The sequence below is a fragment of the Peromyscus eremicus genome, chromosome 7 (genome assembly GCF_949786415.1).
Source record: "Peromyscus eremicus chromosome 7, PerEre_H2_v1, whole genome shotgun sequence".
NCBI lineage: Eukaryota > Metazoa > Chordata > Mammalia > Rodentia > Cricetidae > Peromyscus > Peromyscus eremicus.
In genome coordinates, this window is record NC_081422.1 from 20,466,480 (window position 1) to 20,486,072 (window position 19,593).

The 19,593-nt window shown below is 38.2% G+C and overlaps 1 protein-coding gene across 1 annotated transcript in view; it reads right to left on the reverse strand.

Annotated features, from left to right (window-relative positions):
* The window catches only part of Dpy19l2 (dpy-19 like 2), a 101,177-nt gene that overhangs the window by 53,002 nt on the left and 28,582 nt on the right, over window positions 1-19,593 (reverse strand). The window contains exons 10-12 of the mRNA XM_059267532.1: window positions 9,332-9,409; window positions 8,272-8,358; window positions 6,816-6,875 (exon numbers count right to left, since the gene is read on the reverse strand). Coding sequence (XP_059123515.1) covers window positions 6,816-6,875; window positions 8,272-8,358; window positions 9,332-9,409 — 225 coding nt within the window. The remainder of the gene's footprint in view (window positions 1-6,815; window positions 6,876-8,271; window positions 8,359-9,331; window positions 9,410-19,593) is intronic.

A 19,593-nucleotide genomic window follows, 5' to 3' on the forward strand; every position in this document is an offset into this window, starting at 1 on the left:
GTTTATCTGGAGGAGATTATTTATTATGGAAAACAGAATTACATGAGCAGAATGAAAGTACTGCTAATGTTAACAGAGCTCAACAGATTCCTATTACTTTTGAGATGTTAGCAGGTAAAGGTGATTATAGAGATGTGGATAATCATTTAAATTTTAACATGGCAGTGTATGCTCAAGTCAGTTCTGCAGCAAAGAAAGCTTGGAATAAATTGCCTGGTACTGGAAAGCAAACATAAGATTTATCAAAAATAAGACAGGGACCTGATGAATTGTGTCAAGATTTTGTTTCCAGACTAATGACAGCAACAGGAAGGCTATTGGGGGATAACAAAGCTGGACTTTTGCTTGTAAAACTGTTGGCTTATGAGAATGCTAATGCAGCTTGTCAAGCTGCCGTTAGACCATTCAGAAACAAAGGAGATATTTCTGATTCTATTCAGTTATGCTCCGATATTGGCCCTTCTTATACTCAAGGGCTGGCTATGGCTGCTGCAATGTAGGGAAAGACAATTAAAGATGTGCTTTTTCATCAAAGATGACAGGTTCCAGATAAAAGGAGGATTGTTGGACCACCTGGAAGTTGTTTCGGGTGTGGTCAGATGGGACATCAGTTTAGACAATTCCCCAAGGGAAAGCTGAAGGAACTTGGATTATGCCCTAGATGTAAAAAAGGGAAACATTGGGTAAAAGAATATAAGTCAATAAAAGATGTGCATGAAAACCCTCTGTCGGGAAACGAGCAAAGGGGCCAGCCTTAGGCCCGGAAACAATGTTATGGGGCACTCCAACCATTCATTCATTCCTCAGTGAAGAAATCCATTCAAGACCTCTACAGAGCAACCCCAGGCAGCAGAGGATTGGACCTCGGTTCCTCCTCCTACATAGTATTGACTCCTGAAATGAGAGTTCAGGCCCTGCGTACAGGCATTTATGGGCCTCCACCAGAAGGCACAATTGGTCTTTTGCTTGGGAGAAGTAGTATAACTAAGCAGGGAATCTTTGTTGCTCCAGGTGTCATAGATACTGATTATGAAGGAGAGATTAAGGTTATGACTCATTCACTTAATGGAATTTCTGTTGTAAAGACAGGGCAGAGACTTGCTCAATTGATTTTACTTCCACAGGTGCAAATAAAAAATCAAGCTATACATAACAAAAGAGGAAAAGAAGAATTTGATTCTTCTGATGCTTATTGGTTATAAGCTATAGGCCCACAACATCCAGAACTAATTTTATTTATAAATGGAAAAAGGTTCTCTGATCTTCTGGACACAGGTGCAGATGTGTCTGTAATTACTGCTAATCAATGGCTAGCCTAAACAACAAACCATGACACAATTACAAGGAATTGGTCAGAGAGTCCTGAACAGAGTAGTGATGAATTAATATAGAAAGATAAAGAAGGGCATGAAGGAAACTTCCGACCTTACATTGTTCCTCGATTGCCTGTAAATTTATGGGGAAGAGATGTTTTGAGTCGGATGGGAGTTTATTTGTATAGTCCTAATGAAGTAGTCACTAATCAAATGTTTCAACAAGAGTTATTGCCAGATCAAGGCTTAGGAAAAGGGAATGATGGACGTGTATCTCCTTTGCTTCCACAGCAAAGGCCTAATAAAGCTGGATTAAGGTATTTTTAGAAGGAGTCAATGGACAGTCTGTACCCCATGCAGACCCTGTGATTTGGAAATCTGATGAGCCTGTATGAGTGGATCAATGGCCCTTAACAGAAGAAAAGATAATAGCAGCCCAGCAGTTAGTTAAGGAACAGCTGGACAATGGCCATATAGAGCCTTCTAATTCTCCTAGCTTTGTAAAAAAAAAAAAAAAAAAAAAAAAAAAAAGAAAGAAAGAAAGAAATCAGGCAAATGGATATTATTACAAGATCTTAGAAAAGTGAATGAAACTATGCAATTGATGGGTGTTTTGCAACCTGGATTGCCCTCCCCTATAGCAATACCTAGTAATACATATAAAATTATTTTGGATTTAAAAGATTGTTTTTATACTATTCCTTTGGCTCCTTAGGGTTATCAAAGATTCGCTTTTAGTATTCCCTCTGTGAATCTTAAGGAACCAATGAAAAGATTTCATTAGAAGGTTTTGCCTCAAGGAATGGCTAATAGCCCAATATTACATCAAAAGTTTATAGCTCAAGCTATACAACAAGTTAGGGCTCAGTTTCCACAACTTTATATTATCCATTATATGGATGATGTTTTACCTGCTTATAAGGAAGAGGGAATTTTATTAGCTACCTATGGCCAAATACAACAAGATTTGGCTCAAGTAGGATTAATTATAGCCCCTGAAAAGGTTCAAAGAGAGCCACCTTTTCAGTATTTATGATATATATTATATCCTAAGGAATTAAAGCCTAAGAAACTAGAAATAAGAAAAGATGAGTTAAAAACATTGAATGATTTTCAAAAGTTATTAGGAAACATTTAATGGTTATGATCTTATTTAAAATTATCTACTGGTTATTTAGAACCTTTATATGATATTTTAAAAGAAGATAGTGATGATAATTCACCTCGACAGTTAACTAAAGAAGGAAGACAGGTTCTTGCACAGGTTGAGAATGCTACTCAATATCAGCAGATACATTATATTAATTGTGATCAACCTTGGCAAGCATATATCCTGCCCACTAGACTTACTCCTACAGCAGTATTATGGCAAGATGGTCCTCTTTTATGGTTACATCTTCCCGCTTCACCTGTTAAGGTATTATATCCATATTATGAAGCTGTAGAATGTCTAGTACAAGAGTCGAGTTGAATCCAGAAAGTATTTTGGCAAACAGCCAAAAACTATTTGTGTGCTATTCACTCAACAACAGATTGACGGGTTATTTCAAAATAATGATTCTTGGGCAATTGCTTTTGCTCAGTTTCTGGGTCAAATTGATAATCATTATCCTGCTGATCAATTATTACACTTTGCTCTGATACATTCCTTTATTTTTCCCAAAGTAGTAAAGCATATTCCAGTGAAAGATGCTGCTTTGGTTTTTACTGATGTTTCATCTAATGGGAAAGCAGCTTATGTGATTAATGGTAAAGGATATATAGTTCAAACTACTCCTGCCTCAGCTCAAGTGGTTGAATTAAAAGCTGTCACAATGATCTTTCAAATTCTGAAAGATAATTCATTTAATTTATATACAGATAGCCAATATATTTATAGAGCTCTTCAAATTATAGAAACTGTTTCTTATATTAAAACTATTAATGAGCAAATAAGAAAATTATTTAACAAGTTCATAATGCCATTCATTTAAGAAAATCGCCTTATTTTGTGGAACATATAAGAGCACATTCGCCGGGCGGTGGTGGCGCACGCCTTTAATCCCAGCACTCGGGAGGCAGAGCCAGGTGGATCTCTGTGAGTTCGAGGCCAGCCTGGGCTACCAAGTGAGTTCCAGGAGAGGCGCAAAGCTACACAGAGAAACCCTGTCTCGAAAAACCAAAAAAAAAAAAAAAAAAAAAAGAGCACATTCAAATATTCCTGGTCCATTGGCTGAAGGTAATGCTTTAGCTGATAAATTTACTCAGTTAATCGCTTTATCTCAAGTTGAACTTGCTCATCGATCACATGCTTTACATCATCAAAATAGTAAAAGCTTAAGAAAACAATTTGCTTTAACAAGAGAAACTGCTCTCCAAATTGTTAAGAAATGTGCTACATGTCCTCAATATTTAACTGTACCTCATTCTGGAGTAAATCCTCAAGGTCTCCTTCCTAATTATTTATGGCAAATGGATGTCACTCACATTATAGAATTTGGAAAATTAAAATACGTGCATGTAACTATAGATACTTATTCAGGATTTTTAATGGCTACTGCTCAAACGGGTGAGGCTACTAACCATGTAATTGCTCATTGCCTGAAGTGTTTCTCCTATATGGGAATACCAAAAGTTATTAAAACTGATAATGGAACTGGATATGTTAGTAAAGCTTTTAATCAATTTTGTTTTCAATGGCAAATTGAACATAAAACAGGCATTCCTTATAATCCTCAAGGACAAGGTATTGTTGAGAGGGCTCACAGCAGCCTCAAAATGCATCTTAAAAAATTAAAGAAGGGGGAGTTATACCCCCATTCACCACACAACACTTTAAATCATGCTTTATTTGTTTTAAATTTTTTAAATGTGGATCCTGCTGGAAAATCTGCAGCTGATTGATTTTGGCATGAAGGAACCACCACTAAATTTGCTCTAGTTAAATGGAAAGATCCCTGTAATGGTTTATGGAAGGGCCCCGACCCTGTATTGATATGGGGATGAGGGCATGTTTGTGTTTTTTTACAGGAAGAAAATGAAGATTGTAGGTTGCCTGAAAGATTGGTGTGGTGTATGGAGCAGAGAGATGCTAATCTTGATGTTGCTGATGACCATCCAGAGATGCCAGAGTGAGACATGATTGGGCCTATGTTCCTGTTCCACCAATTTTACATCCTGCAACTTGGGAAAGAAAAGAAATTATGGTTGCTGTTAATGATACCAGGCTTTTAGATCGACCTGCCACCCAAGAGTTCCACATTACTCGCAATTTTTCTTACAATGGATGTGGTAAAGGGATCCCTATATGTTTTGTAAAAAAATATTACTTTGGAGGGATGTCTTGGAGTGTTTCCAAAATGAGTATTGGGACATGATAAAGAATGTACCAGTTATACAAAGTTATTGCTTCCTCAAGGTAATTGGACAAATATTACTTCATCCCCTCAATGATTTCCTCCATGTACAAAAGAACTGTGAGAGTCTAACAGAACTTTGTTTTGGAGATGATGTAATGGCATTGTTCCTTTAAGGTACAGCATCACAGGGATACAGCAAATCTTGACTGGTCTGGAAATCAGGAAGATTATAGTGACTCTTATCCTGTGTCTACAGCAGAATCTTGAGACCAAGGAACGTCAGCTGGAATTTGGTATTCCAGTACTAGATCTCCACAAACTTACGTTTGGAAACTTGCTGCTGCCATGGGAACAGTCACAGGACATTCCAGTCATTTGAAACCTGCTTGTTCTTTGAAAGGAACTGTTTTAGCTTGTGTTAAAATGCCCTATGTTCTTTATTTGGTAAAGCAAATATTTCTATGAATGGTTCTGTGTTTAAAGTATCATATCTTAATTGTATTTTGACCAATTGCATTTCCAAAATGGATAATCACATTCACATAATAGTGTTAAAACAACCTTCTTTTGTTATATTGCCAGTATATATGAATGATCCATGGTTTGATGATAAAGGGCTACAAGTAATTGAAGAAATTAAGAAAGCTTTAAGCAGGCAGAAACGTGTTGCTGGATTAGTTATAGCAAGAATTGCAGCTCTTGCTACTATGTTTGCTACTACTATGGTGGCTTCAGTGACTTTGTCTAAATCCATTCAGACAGCAGGGTTTGTTAATCAATTGTCTATGAATGTCTCTATGACATTAGAGATTCAAGAAGATATTGATGTAAAAGTGGAACATAAATTGAATGCTTTATATGATATGGTACAATTTTTGGGAGATGAACTCCAAAGCCTGAAAGCTAGAGTGCATTTGAAATGTCATGATAATTATGAATGGATTTGTGTTACATCTTCTGTGTATCATGAAAGTGCTATTGGATGGGAAAGAGTTAAGGCACATCTTAAAGGAATTTGGCATGATTCTAATGAATCCTTAGATTTGGCTAAATCACATCAAGAGATATTAGAAATGAGAAAGGCTAAATTGGATTTTGATGCAGTTAAAACAGCTGAAGATATTCTAGAACAAGTTAAAAGGGCTATCCCATCATGGTCATCATTTACTTCATTCTTGAGTAGTGTTGTAGATATTGGAGCATGTGTCTTAGTAGGCACAATCTGTTTGCTTATGATTCTCAAGCTGATTTTGAACTCATTGCAGAGATTGGGATCAGAACTCCACGGAGTAAAACTCCGCACATTCCTGACTTGACACCAGAGGCTCGTAGCCAAAGACAGGTAAGTTTTCTTTGCCTCTTTTCAACCTAAGACAGGACGTGAATGATGGAATTCATACTCCCATGACGGGTAAGTTTGGACTGTGATAAGGAAACACCTAAGACAGGCACGGTCATCTGAGAGACTCATGGGAGTCTTTAAATAAATAAAAAAGGAGGAACGGTGGGAGCCCACAACTGACTCAGTTTCCCAGTTTGAATCTGAAGTCTATTCTGAGTCAACAGAGTTTAAGCTTGTTTGCTCCAAGGCTGTGAGAAAGTTCTGATTAGGCCACAGAGTCTCTTGAAGGGCTGTGAAAAAGTTCTGATTAGCCCATAAGAGGGAACATACTATCTAGCTAGACACAAGCTGCTGATGCCTTCCAGAGGTACATTGAGATAGAAAATGAAACTGCTTGTTCCTTGGTGCAAGGCAGGATAGATAGTGGTTGAATGCCTGTGCTGTGCATTGTTCTATCTCTATCCTTCAAAACTGTATATAAGCTGGCTGTGAAATAAACTCAGGGCTGTCCAGCATTGACCAGCAGACCTCTCGACTCGACTCTTTTCTGTCTTCTTCATTGTCTCTTCAATCCACACGCCTCTACCCAGGTACCCAGCTAACTCTAGGCAGGCCCAACAGTATATGAAAAAGTGTCATGTTGTCAACTACTTGGTGGACAAATCTTTCTCCGTTTTCACCATATGGCACAGGGATGCCTCAAAAAGAACCTAGAAGATCATTACATTTGTTTTTTCTTTATTTAATGAAACCTACTTCTTCATTCAGTATAAGAAATAAAAAGACAGATTGAAAGAAACTGTTAAAAACATTAATTCTTACCCAAAAGTGGAGTTCAGAAGATCCCAATCTTTGAATTTTATTCTTCTTTTGCATTATTGCCTAGAAGACATGTAACCAAAAAAAGAAAGAAAAATTAACATTTATTTTACAATTAATAATTAAACAATCACTCCCTCCCATCTCAATGACATCTGCAATTTCTGCCTTAATTATTGACTTTCCAAATTGTAGACAAGATAAACTTCCTTGAAGCTATAAGAAGTTGCTTTGTGTGATAAGATGTTGCCTCTTGAATGACATTTCTACCTCAGTGAGTTATGTGGTATGTGCTCTGTATGGTAACTCCTGTGGAAAGAAGGTGGGATGTGGATAATACTTAGAAATTCTGGTACCAGGCTGAGAAAGTCAACTACACTGTGCCCACATTCAGTTTTTATAAACTCACAACCTTTCCTCTGTTTCCACATTATCAAGTAACCAGGAGGGTCCAATCTTACACACCATCTAGGCTTTGTATTTCCTCTATTGCTTATATTTGTGTTTTTCTCAACAAAAATTGAGTGGGTTCATCTCTACCATCACATCCTGTTTATTTTAATGTTTCTCAGGCACAGATTCTTACAGGCAAGATTGACCATTAGTAATTTTCTACTCCGGTTTGGGTAGGTAGGTACTGTGGGATGGTCTGTATGTCAAATTGCTCTGATTGGTCAATAAATAAAACACTGATTGGCCAGTGGCCAGGCAGGAAGTATAGGTGGGACTAACAGAGAGGAGAATTAAGGGAACAGGAAGGGAAAGAGAGATACTGCCAGCCGCCACGATGACAAACAGCATGTGAAGATGCCGGTAAGCCATGAGCCACGTGGCAAGGTATAGATTTATGGAAATGGATTAATTTAAGCTATAAGAACAGTTAGCAAGTAGCCTGCCACGGTCATACAGTTTGTAACCAATATAAGTCTCTGTGTTTACTTGATTAGGTCTGAGCAGCTGTGGGACTGGCGGGTGACAAAGATTTGTCCTGACTGTGGGCAAGGCAGGAAAACTCTAGCTACAGGTAGGGGTGATACACTAGCTGAGTTTTGGGCAGGGATAGCCAGACTAAGAGGTTATCAGCAATGGTTTGGTATTATAATATTTATAGATGGACCTAAGCTGGTTTGAGGCAGTTTTGACAACAAACCATCATATTTTATTTCTTATATTTACAATGATGACTCAGCAAATCCATTTTATTACTTTTAGTCACACTTCTGATATGCACAAGCCAGAATTAAGACTGTTCTCTGTTCCCTCTCATTTTTATATAATGAGATACCAGAAATAGTAAAGCAAAAATGGTCTTTCCTGGGTGCACTGCACTAATTTAGTATTTGTGGATTGCCCTTGAGTTTTAACACCTTTGCTTCCTACATCCTTTCTACTTCATAATAACACAGCTATTCACATCCCCCTTTCCCTCAAAACCTACGCTTGACTTTCTGCAACTTACCCACGTCACTAACAAAGATGAGGAATAATAAGAACTTAAGTACATTGGATTCCCAAACATCAAAATGAAACATAGGATAACAGAACCCTGAGATAAGGAAACAAAAATGATTCATAGTCAATACATATACTCATACTTCGGAGACAGGTTAGACAATTATATCTTTAGCATTTTTATTAGTGTATATTCACTATACATAACATACTTCATTATGACATTTTCACATAAGTAGACCATATAATTTGATCATATTATATAAGCCATTGATTATAGTATTAATGGGTTTGACTAAATAAAAATAGGATTTCAAGTTATTGATGTGAGTATTAAAATTCAAGATCATAAATTACTTATAGAAGAATTTAAATTTTTTGTGCTACTTTGGTTTCTATAGTTTGAACAATGGAGTGACATAATAAGACAATGATAAATATGTTTTCACTAATATTTTGCTGCATCATTTTTATAACTTATAAAGATTTATTATCATTTTATGATTTAAAGAAAGGTGCATTTGGGAACTAAGATAAGAAAGTACAACAGTATAAAATTTCAGTTGCAAAATTTCACATTTTCACAGTGCTAAAAATCCCTAATGTAAAAGGCATTTTAAAATTAATGACAATATTAAAATGTAAAACTAAAGACTAAAGCGCTGGAGAGATGGCTGGGCAGCTTAGAGCACTGGCTGCCCTTACAGAGGACCCAGGTTCAGTTCTCAGCTCCCACATGGCAGCTCACAACCACCTGCAACTACAGTTCCTGGAGATCTGATGCCCTCTTCTCTACTCTGTGGGCACTGCATACGTGCATGCACAAACATTCATATATGTAAAACAAAAATAAACACATCTTTAAAACATAAACGCTTTAAAGAGGACAGTCCATCTATGGTATGGTTGTCAGTAAAAAAAAAAAAAAAAAAAACACAGCACAACACAGAGCCTGACATGCACATATCACGCACCTGAAATACTAAAAGTACCATGTAAAATAAATTAGTTATGCTTTACAAACTGAGATATCTTAATATTAGACTTATAAATATTAAAAATGTTACCATGTTGATATAAATGATCTTCTGAAATTTGCTTGGCTCAATGTATCCCACAACATACATGGGAAATAATGAGGCTATCTGAAATGAAAATATAAAAACCCAAAAGTGAAAAAAAATGTAGAAAATGCACAGTTCATTATTCATAGAAAAAGCAAATACAAGGGAACAGTTGTCTATCTGATGGTAGGAGCAAAATGATGTGATCTAACTTTCCAGCCTAGAAATAGAAGAGCTGAGGAAAACATACAGATGTGTAGCATATATGAGTGCTTGGTATTCATGGTTCTTATTATTGTTACTGTTATTACTAGTAAGCCAATTAAGAACTATGGAGATAAATCCCAGTAAATAATGGGAATCTCTGCCTCTGACCATGATATTTGAGGTATTTCTCTTCCAGATAGCTTTGCAGTTCCAACCACTGAGGGTGCTGGTTGTGTGGCAGGTGAAAATGAACAGGCTAAGCAGGAAGACTGCGAGGAAGGCACACTGAGAAGGAGATGCCTCTTAAATTCTCAGGCTTTGGTTTGAGGCTTGGGAGATCTAACTCTAGAGGTGAGCCAGAAAGAAGGAAGCTACCAGAGAGACAAAATCCATTTTTGGATCATCTAACTCGGTGACAATGATTCAAGATTGCTAGTGCCTTTGCCTGTTGAAAACAAATTCATTATTCCCTAGAGAAAGTGATCATCAACATAGCCCTATGCTAATCCTAAATCACACATAAAAACCAACCAGGCATGAGAATTGAAAAGACATTATCACAACAACTCTTGAAATAGATCTGTAAAAAATCTCCTACAGCACAGATTAGCAAATGTTATATGAAAGGCCAGATGTGTTCAGTGTGCCACAATTCCCCTATGCAACTTCTTTTCTCACCTATATTTTTTACAAATATCTGTATCTATTATGTATAGATATATAGACATAAATCTGTATCTGTATCTATTTCTCTATATATAAATAAAAATATAGATAGATAGAAAGAAAGAAAGAAAGAAAGAAAGAAAGAAAGAAAGAAAGAAAGAAAGAAAGAAAGAAAGAAAGAATATTCTTATCTTTCAGGACATTCAAAAGTATGCCTGACATCAACAATCATAAATTAAATTGTTTTGTATGCTCTAAGACATAATAGGTAGAGCTAAAAATTCGATGAGAGAACTAACAGTCCTAAGGAAAGTAACCAAACTGAAAATCTGCAACTAATTATTACAGTAATTAGTATTAAGAAGCTGAAAGGGGAGCTGGGAAGATGGATCAGTGGTTAAAAGGGCTTGCTGTTCTTCCAGAGGTTTGGAGTTCAGTTCTCAGCACCCACATCCGATGGCTCACAACTGTCAGTAACTATCTCCAAGGGTTCAAATGAAATGAATAAAGCTTCTTTTGAAAGAAAACCTCAACAGCTAAGTTTCAAAGTAGGATAAACAAAAAAGAGGTTGTTACAAGATGGGTTAGATGAAAACATCCTAAGGAAAACACAAAATTATAAACCCTGGAAAATATATGGAGAAAACACAGCAGAGGTAGAGCACATGGTACATAGCCCACGTGCGACACTGACAGGAGGAGAGGAAGTAGAGAGGAGGCAATACTGGAATAAGAAGTGCAACTGAGGACTTCTCAAAATTCAGAGGCAAAAACAGTGATTTGTGAATATTACAAACTAGGAAAGTTAAGAAAAAAGGGACTATTTTCAGGGTAGTTGGTTGTAGAAGCAATAGAGAGGGGAATAGCAGGGTGTTATTGACCTGACTGGGAAAATGGGAAAGGGGAGACTCTTATTAAGGAGGAGGGTGAAGGGAAAAGTAACAGTAAAGATGTCTTAAAAAGTCATTAGGAATCATACCATTAATGATCTACTAAAAACATAATATGCATAAGTTGGTGTATAAATAATAAATATACACATGTAGTTTAAATAAAACTTTTCCATCTCTACTGGCAATACTCTCTCCAAGAGCCAAAGACCACCTCACAAAATCCCAACACCAAGCATAAGAAGCCCTATTCTGAGGTATTGGTCAGGATTGGTTGTCCAAGAGAGCCTCAAAACATTGCTGGATCTTGTCATGGTTGCCACCAAGAGGTGGAAGGTCCCTATTGCTCAAAGACAGCACTTATTTCAGACACAAGGCTCAGAAGGCCCCAAGCTGGAACTGACTGAATGCCTTCTCCCTGAGGACTAGCTTTCATAGTCTCAGAAGGTCCCATGTAAGGTTCCAAAGAAGGAAAATGACCTACAGCCACCACTTTACTAAATCGCCATAATTGATGACAACAATCCATAAACATTTGTCCTATACCCACTAATAAATGTAGTCTTCACCTTTTGTCAAGGAAACATCTTTGCAACAGATGGAGACCACTACAGAAAACCACAACCAACCAAAACTCAGAGCTGTGGAATCCAGTCCCAATGGATACACTTACAAAACAACTCCAGCATCTAAGACTCAAGGAACATTGTAGAGGAGAGGGCAGGAAGATTGTAAGAGCCAGAGGATCAGAGAACTAACTGGGAGATTGTGTCTCCTAGTAGTGTTGGAAAGTATACCCATAAAATCTCATCAACATAGCTTCCTAAATGTGAGATAAATAAAGGCAACAATAGATAAGCCAAAGTAGACAGAAGGCCATGAGGCCTCAGCTCTAGAGAAAGAACTGCAGGCAGCTGAGGAACTTTGAGAGAGGGAGAAATAGTGTTTCCTATGGAAAAACACATCAATTGGTTTTCTAATACTAAATAAACAGTCAGCCCTGAGAACATACAAGTAACATTACACAGACTGAGCAGGTATTTATGTATTTAGTAATATATATTCATACATATTACAATGTGTGTATGTAAAACAACAGTTAATATTTTAAAAAGACGCCATGAATTTGAAAGAGAGCAAGGAGGGGGTACATGGGAGGGTCGGAGGGAGGAAAGGGAAGGAGAAATTACGTGATTATATTATACTCTCAAATAAAACCTCGAAAAAGTAACAGAATTAAGTTTTTTAAAAGAGCTTAAATAAGTAGAAGAATATTCTGTATTCTGTGACTGGAAAATACAATATTGTTAAGAAATTAATTTTTAAAATTTTGCAATAAAATTTTCAGAAGAAATGGAAAGGAGAATTACTGTGATTAAATTAAAATTATTTTTCTTTCTGTAAACAAAAGATAAATATATGGAATAATCCAAGATTTCATCTAAGTTTAGAAAAAACAGCAAAGAAATAAAGGAAGAAAAAGGATGAAAGAAAGAAGAAAAGGACAATTACTTTGTGTGCTTCCTACTGAGTCTAGATCACTTAAAAAATAATTATAGGCAAAGAAAGAAAGTTAATAAGATCACCTTGTGAGGAAAAGTAATTTTGTATTTTACGTAGGAAAACCACTGAGTAACAGTAAATTTAATTAATAGTTTATCCAAGGTATAGAAGCATTGTTCAATTGTATATTTCTTTTATCAATGTTGCATAAAAGTTGGAGACCTTTCTGTATAACAGTAATATAAACAATAAAGTCAGATTGTAGCTTTGAGTAGAACTGAGTTCTAAGATGCTGAGTGTGCCTCAAAAGCAACCTAGAAAGTGCAGGCACTTCACAGGCAAGCCTGGCTTAATTGGATGCCTGGGCCTTGTGGCCTTCATCAGTTAGAGGAAGCGAGTGCTACCTGCTGGACTGGACCACTTTGGGATTGAAGCAAAATAGCCCCCACTTCTGAAGCTTGGCACACTTAGTCTCTCATTCTTATTTTTACCAATATTGTAGCAATACAGTGATGATTCACTCATCTTCAGCACTTCCTAAACCACCATAGCCAAGCTTCGGTTGAGAAAAATACTGAACAGGCAAAGATTCTGCAGGGTTTCTGAAATGTCGTTAGTTTAATTGCTGGTTAAAAGATCATTTCTATCTCCAGACACAAGCAGCAGAGTGGGTAAGTCCACTGTGAAATACAGGGAACAGGCATGGCCTCTTGCTTCCTGGAGCTTCTTTTAGACACTGGCTTCGAGGTGAGTAGCCTTCTGCAGAGGTAAGAATTTGTCTCCAGGAAACAAAAGGAGGGATTTGAATCTGTTCAAGTCCTTGGGAAACTAAAATCAGAGATGTGTTCAGAAATCTTAAAGTAAATTAGTTACAAGGTTTGAAACTATTAATATATATCCTATAAACATATTCCTTGTCATCTGCTATTTGGTTTACAAAGAGATAATTTAATCCATACATTAAGCATCATGACAACAAATGAAGCATCTAATTAATCTGTAGAAATCCACTCCTACAATGTATTTTTAAGAGTATTTAACGGTATTTAACAGGATGCCAAGTTAGACAAAGCTTATAGAGAGGGAGGTTGGGTCTCAAGTAAGAGAAGTGCTATAGCAACATCTTCTAGGAGAAGGAACATCAAATTGCCTGCAGGACACAGTTGGAGGCCTCTTTCAGCGTTTATATCAAAGGCTAGCAGGTCCTCACTGTTCTTGAGTGGAAGGTTCTGTGGACTTGATGAACAAGGACTGTCCTTCCTTGGACCCTTCATGCCAGATCTGACGTTCACTGAAGAAAGAACTAGATAACAGCTTGCAAGGAACCAGGAGTTTTGAGTTGAGAATCTTCTATGAGATTTACCAATATTTGAATACCTTTAAAATCCTAATCCTATGAAAGATAGAGCAGCCGTTAGACAGCGTCTCAAAGAGGTTGGAAAACACACGAATTGTCCAGGTAGGAAAACCTGACTTGAGCACTTGCCCATCATCAGACCTCGGAGGCCTGCCTCAGGAGAAAGCTAGGTCCGCAGAGGGTGTGCGGTCGGTGCGGAGCCTCCTGTGCCGCTTTCTTGGCACTGCAAGTGTGCTGTAAGGCAGAAAAACTGTTACTTGCACAGGCAAGGCCTCTGTCCAGGTCCATCTGTGCAGGAAACACCCAACACCTATGCTCTAGTGACACTGTTTTGTCTTCAAGGAGGTGTATCTGAGTTCTTGATGGCCATGCCCAACCAAGAGTCTTCTTCAGTTCCCTCAGAAGCACTGGGCCAGGAGACACAATTTGACAGTTGGAAGCTTTGGATGTTCCTCTTCTGTGGAAATTCTTACAGAGATCCAGAAAGCACCTTCATGCCCAAGTAACAGCATAGAGGAGTTAATGAGATATACAGTTGTGTAGATGCAGAATCCACCATGGCTTAGAAATGCCAAAACATGGGATACAAGATTAACTAAAAAAAAAAAAAAAAATAGCCCTCCTGTATACAAATGATAAATGGACTGAAAAAGAAATCAAGAAAAAATCACCCTTTACAATAACCACAAATAACATAAAATATTTTGGGGTAACTAACCAAACAAGAGAAAGACCTATATGACAAGAACTTTAAATCTTTGAAAAAAGAAATTGAAGAAGATATCAGAGAATTGAAATATCTCCCATGCTCTTAGAGGACAGGTAGGATCAACATAGTAAAAATGGCAATCCTACCAAAAGCAATTTACAGATTCAATGCAATTCCCATCAAAATCCCAACACAATTCTTCACAGACCTTGAAAGAACAACTTGACTTCATGTGGAAAAACAAAAAACCCAGGATAGCCAAAACAATCCTGTATAATAAAGGAACCTCCAGAGGCATCACGATCTCCGACTTCAAGCTCTACATAGAGCTATAGTAATAAAAAGAGCTTGATATTGACATTAAAACAGACATGTGGATTAATGGAATTGAATTGAAGACCCTAACATTAATCCACACACCTATGAACACCTGATTTTTGACAAAGAAGCCAAAAATACACAGTGGAAAAAAGAAAGCATCTTCAACAAATGGTGCTAGCATAACTGGATGGTGGCATGTAGAAGACTGCAAATAGATCCATATCTACTGCTCTGCACAAAACTCAAGTCCAAGTGGATCAAAGAGCTCAACATAAATCCAGTTACACTGAACCTAATAGAAGAGAAAGTAGGAAGTATCCTTGAACACATCAGCACAGGAGACCACTTCCTAAATATAACACCAGTAGCACAGACACTGAGAGTAACAATTAATAAATGGGACCTCCTGAAACTGAGAAGCTCCTGTAAGGCAAAGGACAAATTAAATAAGACAAAATGACAGCATTCAGAATGGGAAAAGATCTTTACCAAGCCTACATCTGACAGAGGGCTGATCTCCAAAATACATAAAGAACTCAAGAAACTGGACATCAAAATACCAAGTAGTCCAATTAAAAAATGGGGTACAGATATAAACAGAGAATTCTCAACAGAAGAATTTCAAATGGCCGAAAAACACTTAGAGAATTGCTTAACATCCTTAGCTATCAGGGAAATGCAAATCAAAATAACTCTGAGATACCATCTTATACCTGTCAGAATGGCTAAGATCAAAAATGCTAATGACAGCCTATGCTGAAGAGGATATAGAGTAAGAGGAACACTCCTCCACTGTTGGTGGGAGTGCAAACTTGTACAGACACTTTGGAAATCAATATGGTGCTTTCTCAGAAAATTGGGAATCAATCTACCTCAAGACCCAGTTATTCCACTCCTGGGTATATACCCAAAGGAAGCACATTCATGCCACAAGGACACTTGCTCAACTATGTTCATAGCAGCTTTATTTGTAATAGCCAGAACCTGGAAATAATCTAGATGCCCCTCAACCAAAAAATGGATAAAGAAAATGTGGTACATTTACACAAAGGAGTATTACTCAATGGTAAAAACAATGACATCATGAAATTTTCAGGCAAATGGATGGAACTAGAAAAACCATCCTGAGTGAGGTAACCCATACCCAAAAAGACAAACACAGTATGTACTCACTCATAAGTGGTATTAGATGTAAAGCAAAGGATAACCAGGCTACAATCCATAACCCCAGAGAAGCTAGGTAACAAGGAGGACCCTAAGAAAGACATGCATGCATCCCCCTAGAAAAGAGAAATAGATAAGATCTCCTGAGTACATTGGAAGCATGGCAGGAAGGGGAGGACATTAAGAGGAGGTGGCAAGAGAACATGAGGGAATGGGATGGTCGAGTTGGGGGAGGGACAAAGAGGGAGAGCAAGGAAAGAAATATCCTGATAGAGGGCCCATTATGGGGTCAGGGAGAAACCGGGTGCTAGGGAAATTCCCAGGAACCCACAAGGATGACCCCAGCTAAGACTCCAAGCAATAGTGGAGAGGGTCCTTGAACTGGCCTTCCCCTGTTATCAGATCGATGACTACCCTAATTGTCATCATAGAACCTTCATCCAGCAACTGATGGAAGCAGATGCAGAGATCCACAGCTAAGCACTGGGTGGAGCTCCAGGAGTCCAGTCCAAGAGAGGGAGGAGGGATTATACGAGCAAAGGGGTCAAGATCATAATGGTGAAGCCCACAGAGACAACTGACCTGAGCTAGTTGCAGCTCACTAACTCTGGACTGACAGCTGGGGAACTTGCATGGGATCGAACTAGGCCCTCTGAATGGGGGTGACAGTTGTGTGGCTTGGGCAGTATGTGGGGCCACTGACATTGGGACCAGAATTTATCCCAGGCACACGAAGTGGCTTTCTGAAGCCCATTCCCTATGGAGGGATACCTTGTTCAGCCTCCATACAGCTGGGAGGGGCTTGGTCCTGCCTCAACTTGATATGCCAAGACTTTGTTGACTCCCCATGAGAGACCTTACTCTCTCTAAAGAGTGGATGGTGGAGTGGGGTTGGGGGAAGGTAGGAGTGAGCAGGAGGAGGGAGGGAGAGGGAACTGTGGTTGGTATGTAAAATGGGGAAAAAACTTTTAAATAAAAAAAAGGAAAAAAATGAAATGCCCAAACACAAGAGCCTCCATAAGGCAAATTGCAATTAAAAGAGTTTCGTTACTTCTAGGAAGATAGCAGAGTGGAGACTACCTTTGTGAGACGGTGAAGGAGAGAGTCAATGTAAGGAAAGATAGACAAAACAGACTCTGTCCCAAAGAAAGAATTGGAGGAAGAGCTTCAGAAATGCACAAAAGAAGGCAAGAGGGATGGGGAGGTGGAATGAAAGGACCAGGGAGCACTGTGGCAACAACCGCACCGAACCAGGCAAGCTTCCGTCCTGGACAGAGTCCTTCCAAGAAGGAAGAAGAGCTGCTCTAGTGCTCGGAGCCAGCCTCCCCATGCGAAACCCCAGAGCACTCGAGCACCACGGTTTCAGGGACACAGCCTGTGCTTCTGGGAACCCAATTAGGAGTCTAAACTCTTCTCAGGAATACAGAGATGTGAAACCGGGAGACTTACAGTACCCATAATTCCCCTCCCCTACCATATGGCAGAGGAGCAGGTGACCTGTCAAGGTGCTTCCAGAGAATATCAGATTTGGGCAGAAGGTGACTTCAACCGAAGGAACTCAGAAGCAAAGGAGGATAGCTGGGGGCCCCAAAGCTCTGAGAAAGGACTAGAAAACTGGCGCCACCTAGTGTCCCAGTGCTTACACCTCTGCTAGTGCCCCAGGGAGCAGAAGAATCTTTGAAAGCATGGGATGTACATGGCAGGATGAGGACCCTGTTGCTTCATCTGGACAGGAGAAGTAGACCCCAAACCACACAGACTGAGGAGACACAGACACTCAAGGAAGGCTGAAGGGGTGAGATCCTCAACATCCCTTCCTCAACCACAGCAGAAAATAACATGGCACAGTTCTCATCAACAGAACTAAGGTAAACAGAGGGGTGAACTCCTCTTCCAAAAGAAAGCATCAACTAAGATCACTGATTCCAGTTTATTTCTATTTGTGTACATACTTTTAGATTTTATTTTCTGTTTTACATGTGTAATAGCTTGTTCAAATGTTTAAAACATTTTAATTAAACTTATTTTTTCTTAGTATGTACAGTTACATACTTTGAGTGTTAGTTGATATGCTTACTTGTATCTTATTCGAAGAAGTGCTTAAGTCTGTCCTTTTCTCTAAAGCTAATCCGTAGTATTTCTACATTGATTTTCATGAGTTTACACAGACTTCCCCCTTTATTCATACTCTCTCTCCTTTTACTTCATGCCCTAACTCTTTTCTCTTCACTGATTTATTATATTAGTTTTTTCCCAAACAGGATCATAAGCAAACACTTAAAAATATATAAAGAAAATTAATCACGTAAACAGAGATTCTGAAGGAATCTTAAAAACCTTAGACATTCTTAAAAGAATACTATACACAGAGGAACAAGAAAGATAATTTTACACATGAGAACACAGGAAGGAGTACATTCTCTGAAAATAACAGATCAACATAGAAGATCTGGAAAGGAATCAGTCATGTCAAACACAGCAAACTTGCAAACATTCAGAATTATAAATCTAGAAAGAAAAGAATTGCCATTTAATCAGCACACCTAAACATCAAACAACAAAAATCATAAATAAGAGTAAATCCATTTCAGTTATAACCCTGAACAAAAATGGCCTTAACTCACTCATTGAAAGATATAGACTGATGGACTGGATCAGCAAACAAGACCCACCAAACTGCTATTTCCAAGAAACTCACTGATCTAGGAGAGGCATCCATAAACTGACTCAAAAGTTGAACATCAAAGTAACATGCAAGTAGAAGCCACAAACAAGATGACAACCATTCTTGTTCCTGCTAAACTTCAAATCAAACTAGTCAGGAGAGATAACCAGTTAATCACTACACATTTAAAGTAGGAACAACCCATCAAAAGGATGTAACTGTTGTAAACATCCACTGACTCTTTGGGCATAAAAGAACCTATAGGTTTTTAAATAGTGGTGGGAGGGGTATGTCAATATTCTTCTCACATCTAGTTAGGTCTTCCAGATTAAAACTAAGTAGGGGAGGTGGAGAAGTGGTTCAGCACTTAAGAGCATTGGCTACTCCTTCAGAGGACCCAGGTTCAGATCCCAGCACTGACACGGTGCCTCACAACCATCTGTGCACCGGGAACAAGTCAACCTGAGGCCGTCTTCTTGCCTTCCTAGTTACTGGATGCTTTCGGTGCACAGACAAAACACTCGTACACATAAAAATAAATTAAAAATTAAAATACATGAATAACCCTCAGAGCTAGTTACAATACAAGTCAAACACATTTAAGAGATACTTGCATAATATTCTACCAAAAAGATAGGAAGCAGACATTCTTAGACTTTATCTAACATTAACCACATTATGTCATGAAACAAGTCTTAATAAATAAAAAATGAAATGGTTTTCTGCTTCCTCTCAGATTCCAATGGTATAAAACTATTAATCAATAGCAAGAATGACCTCAAA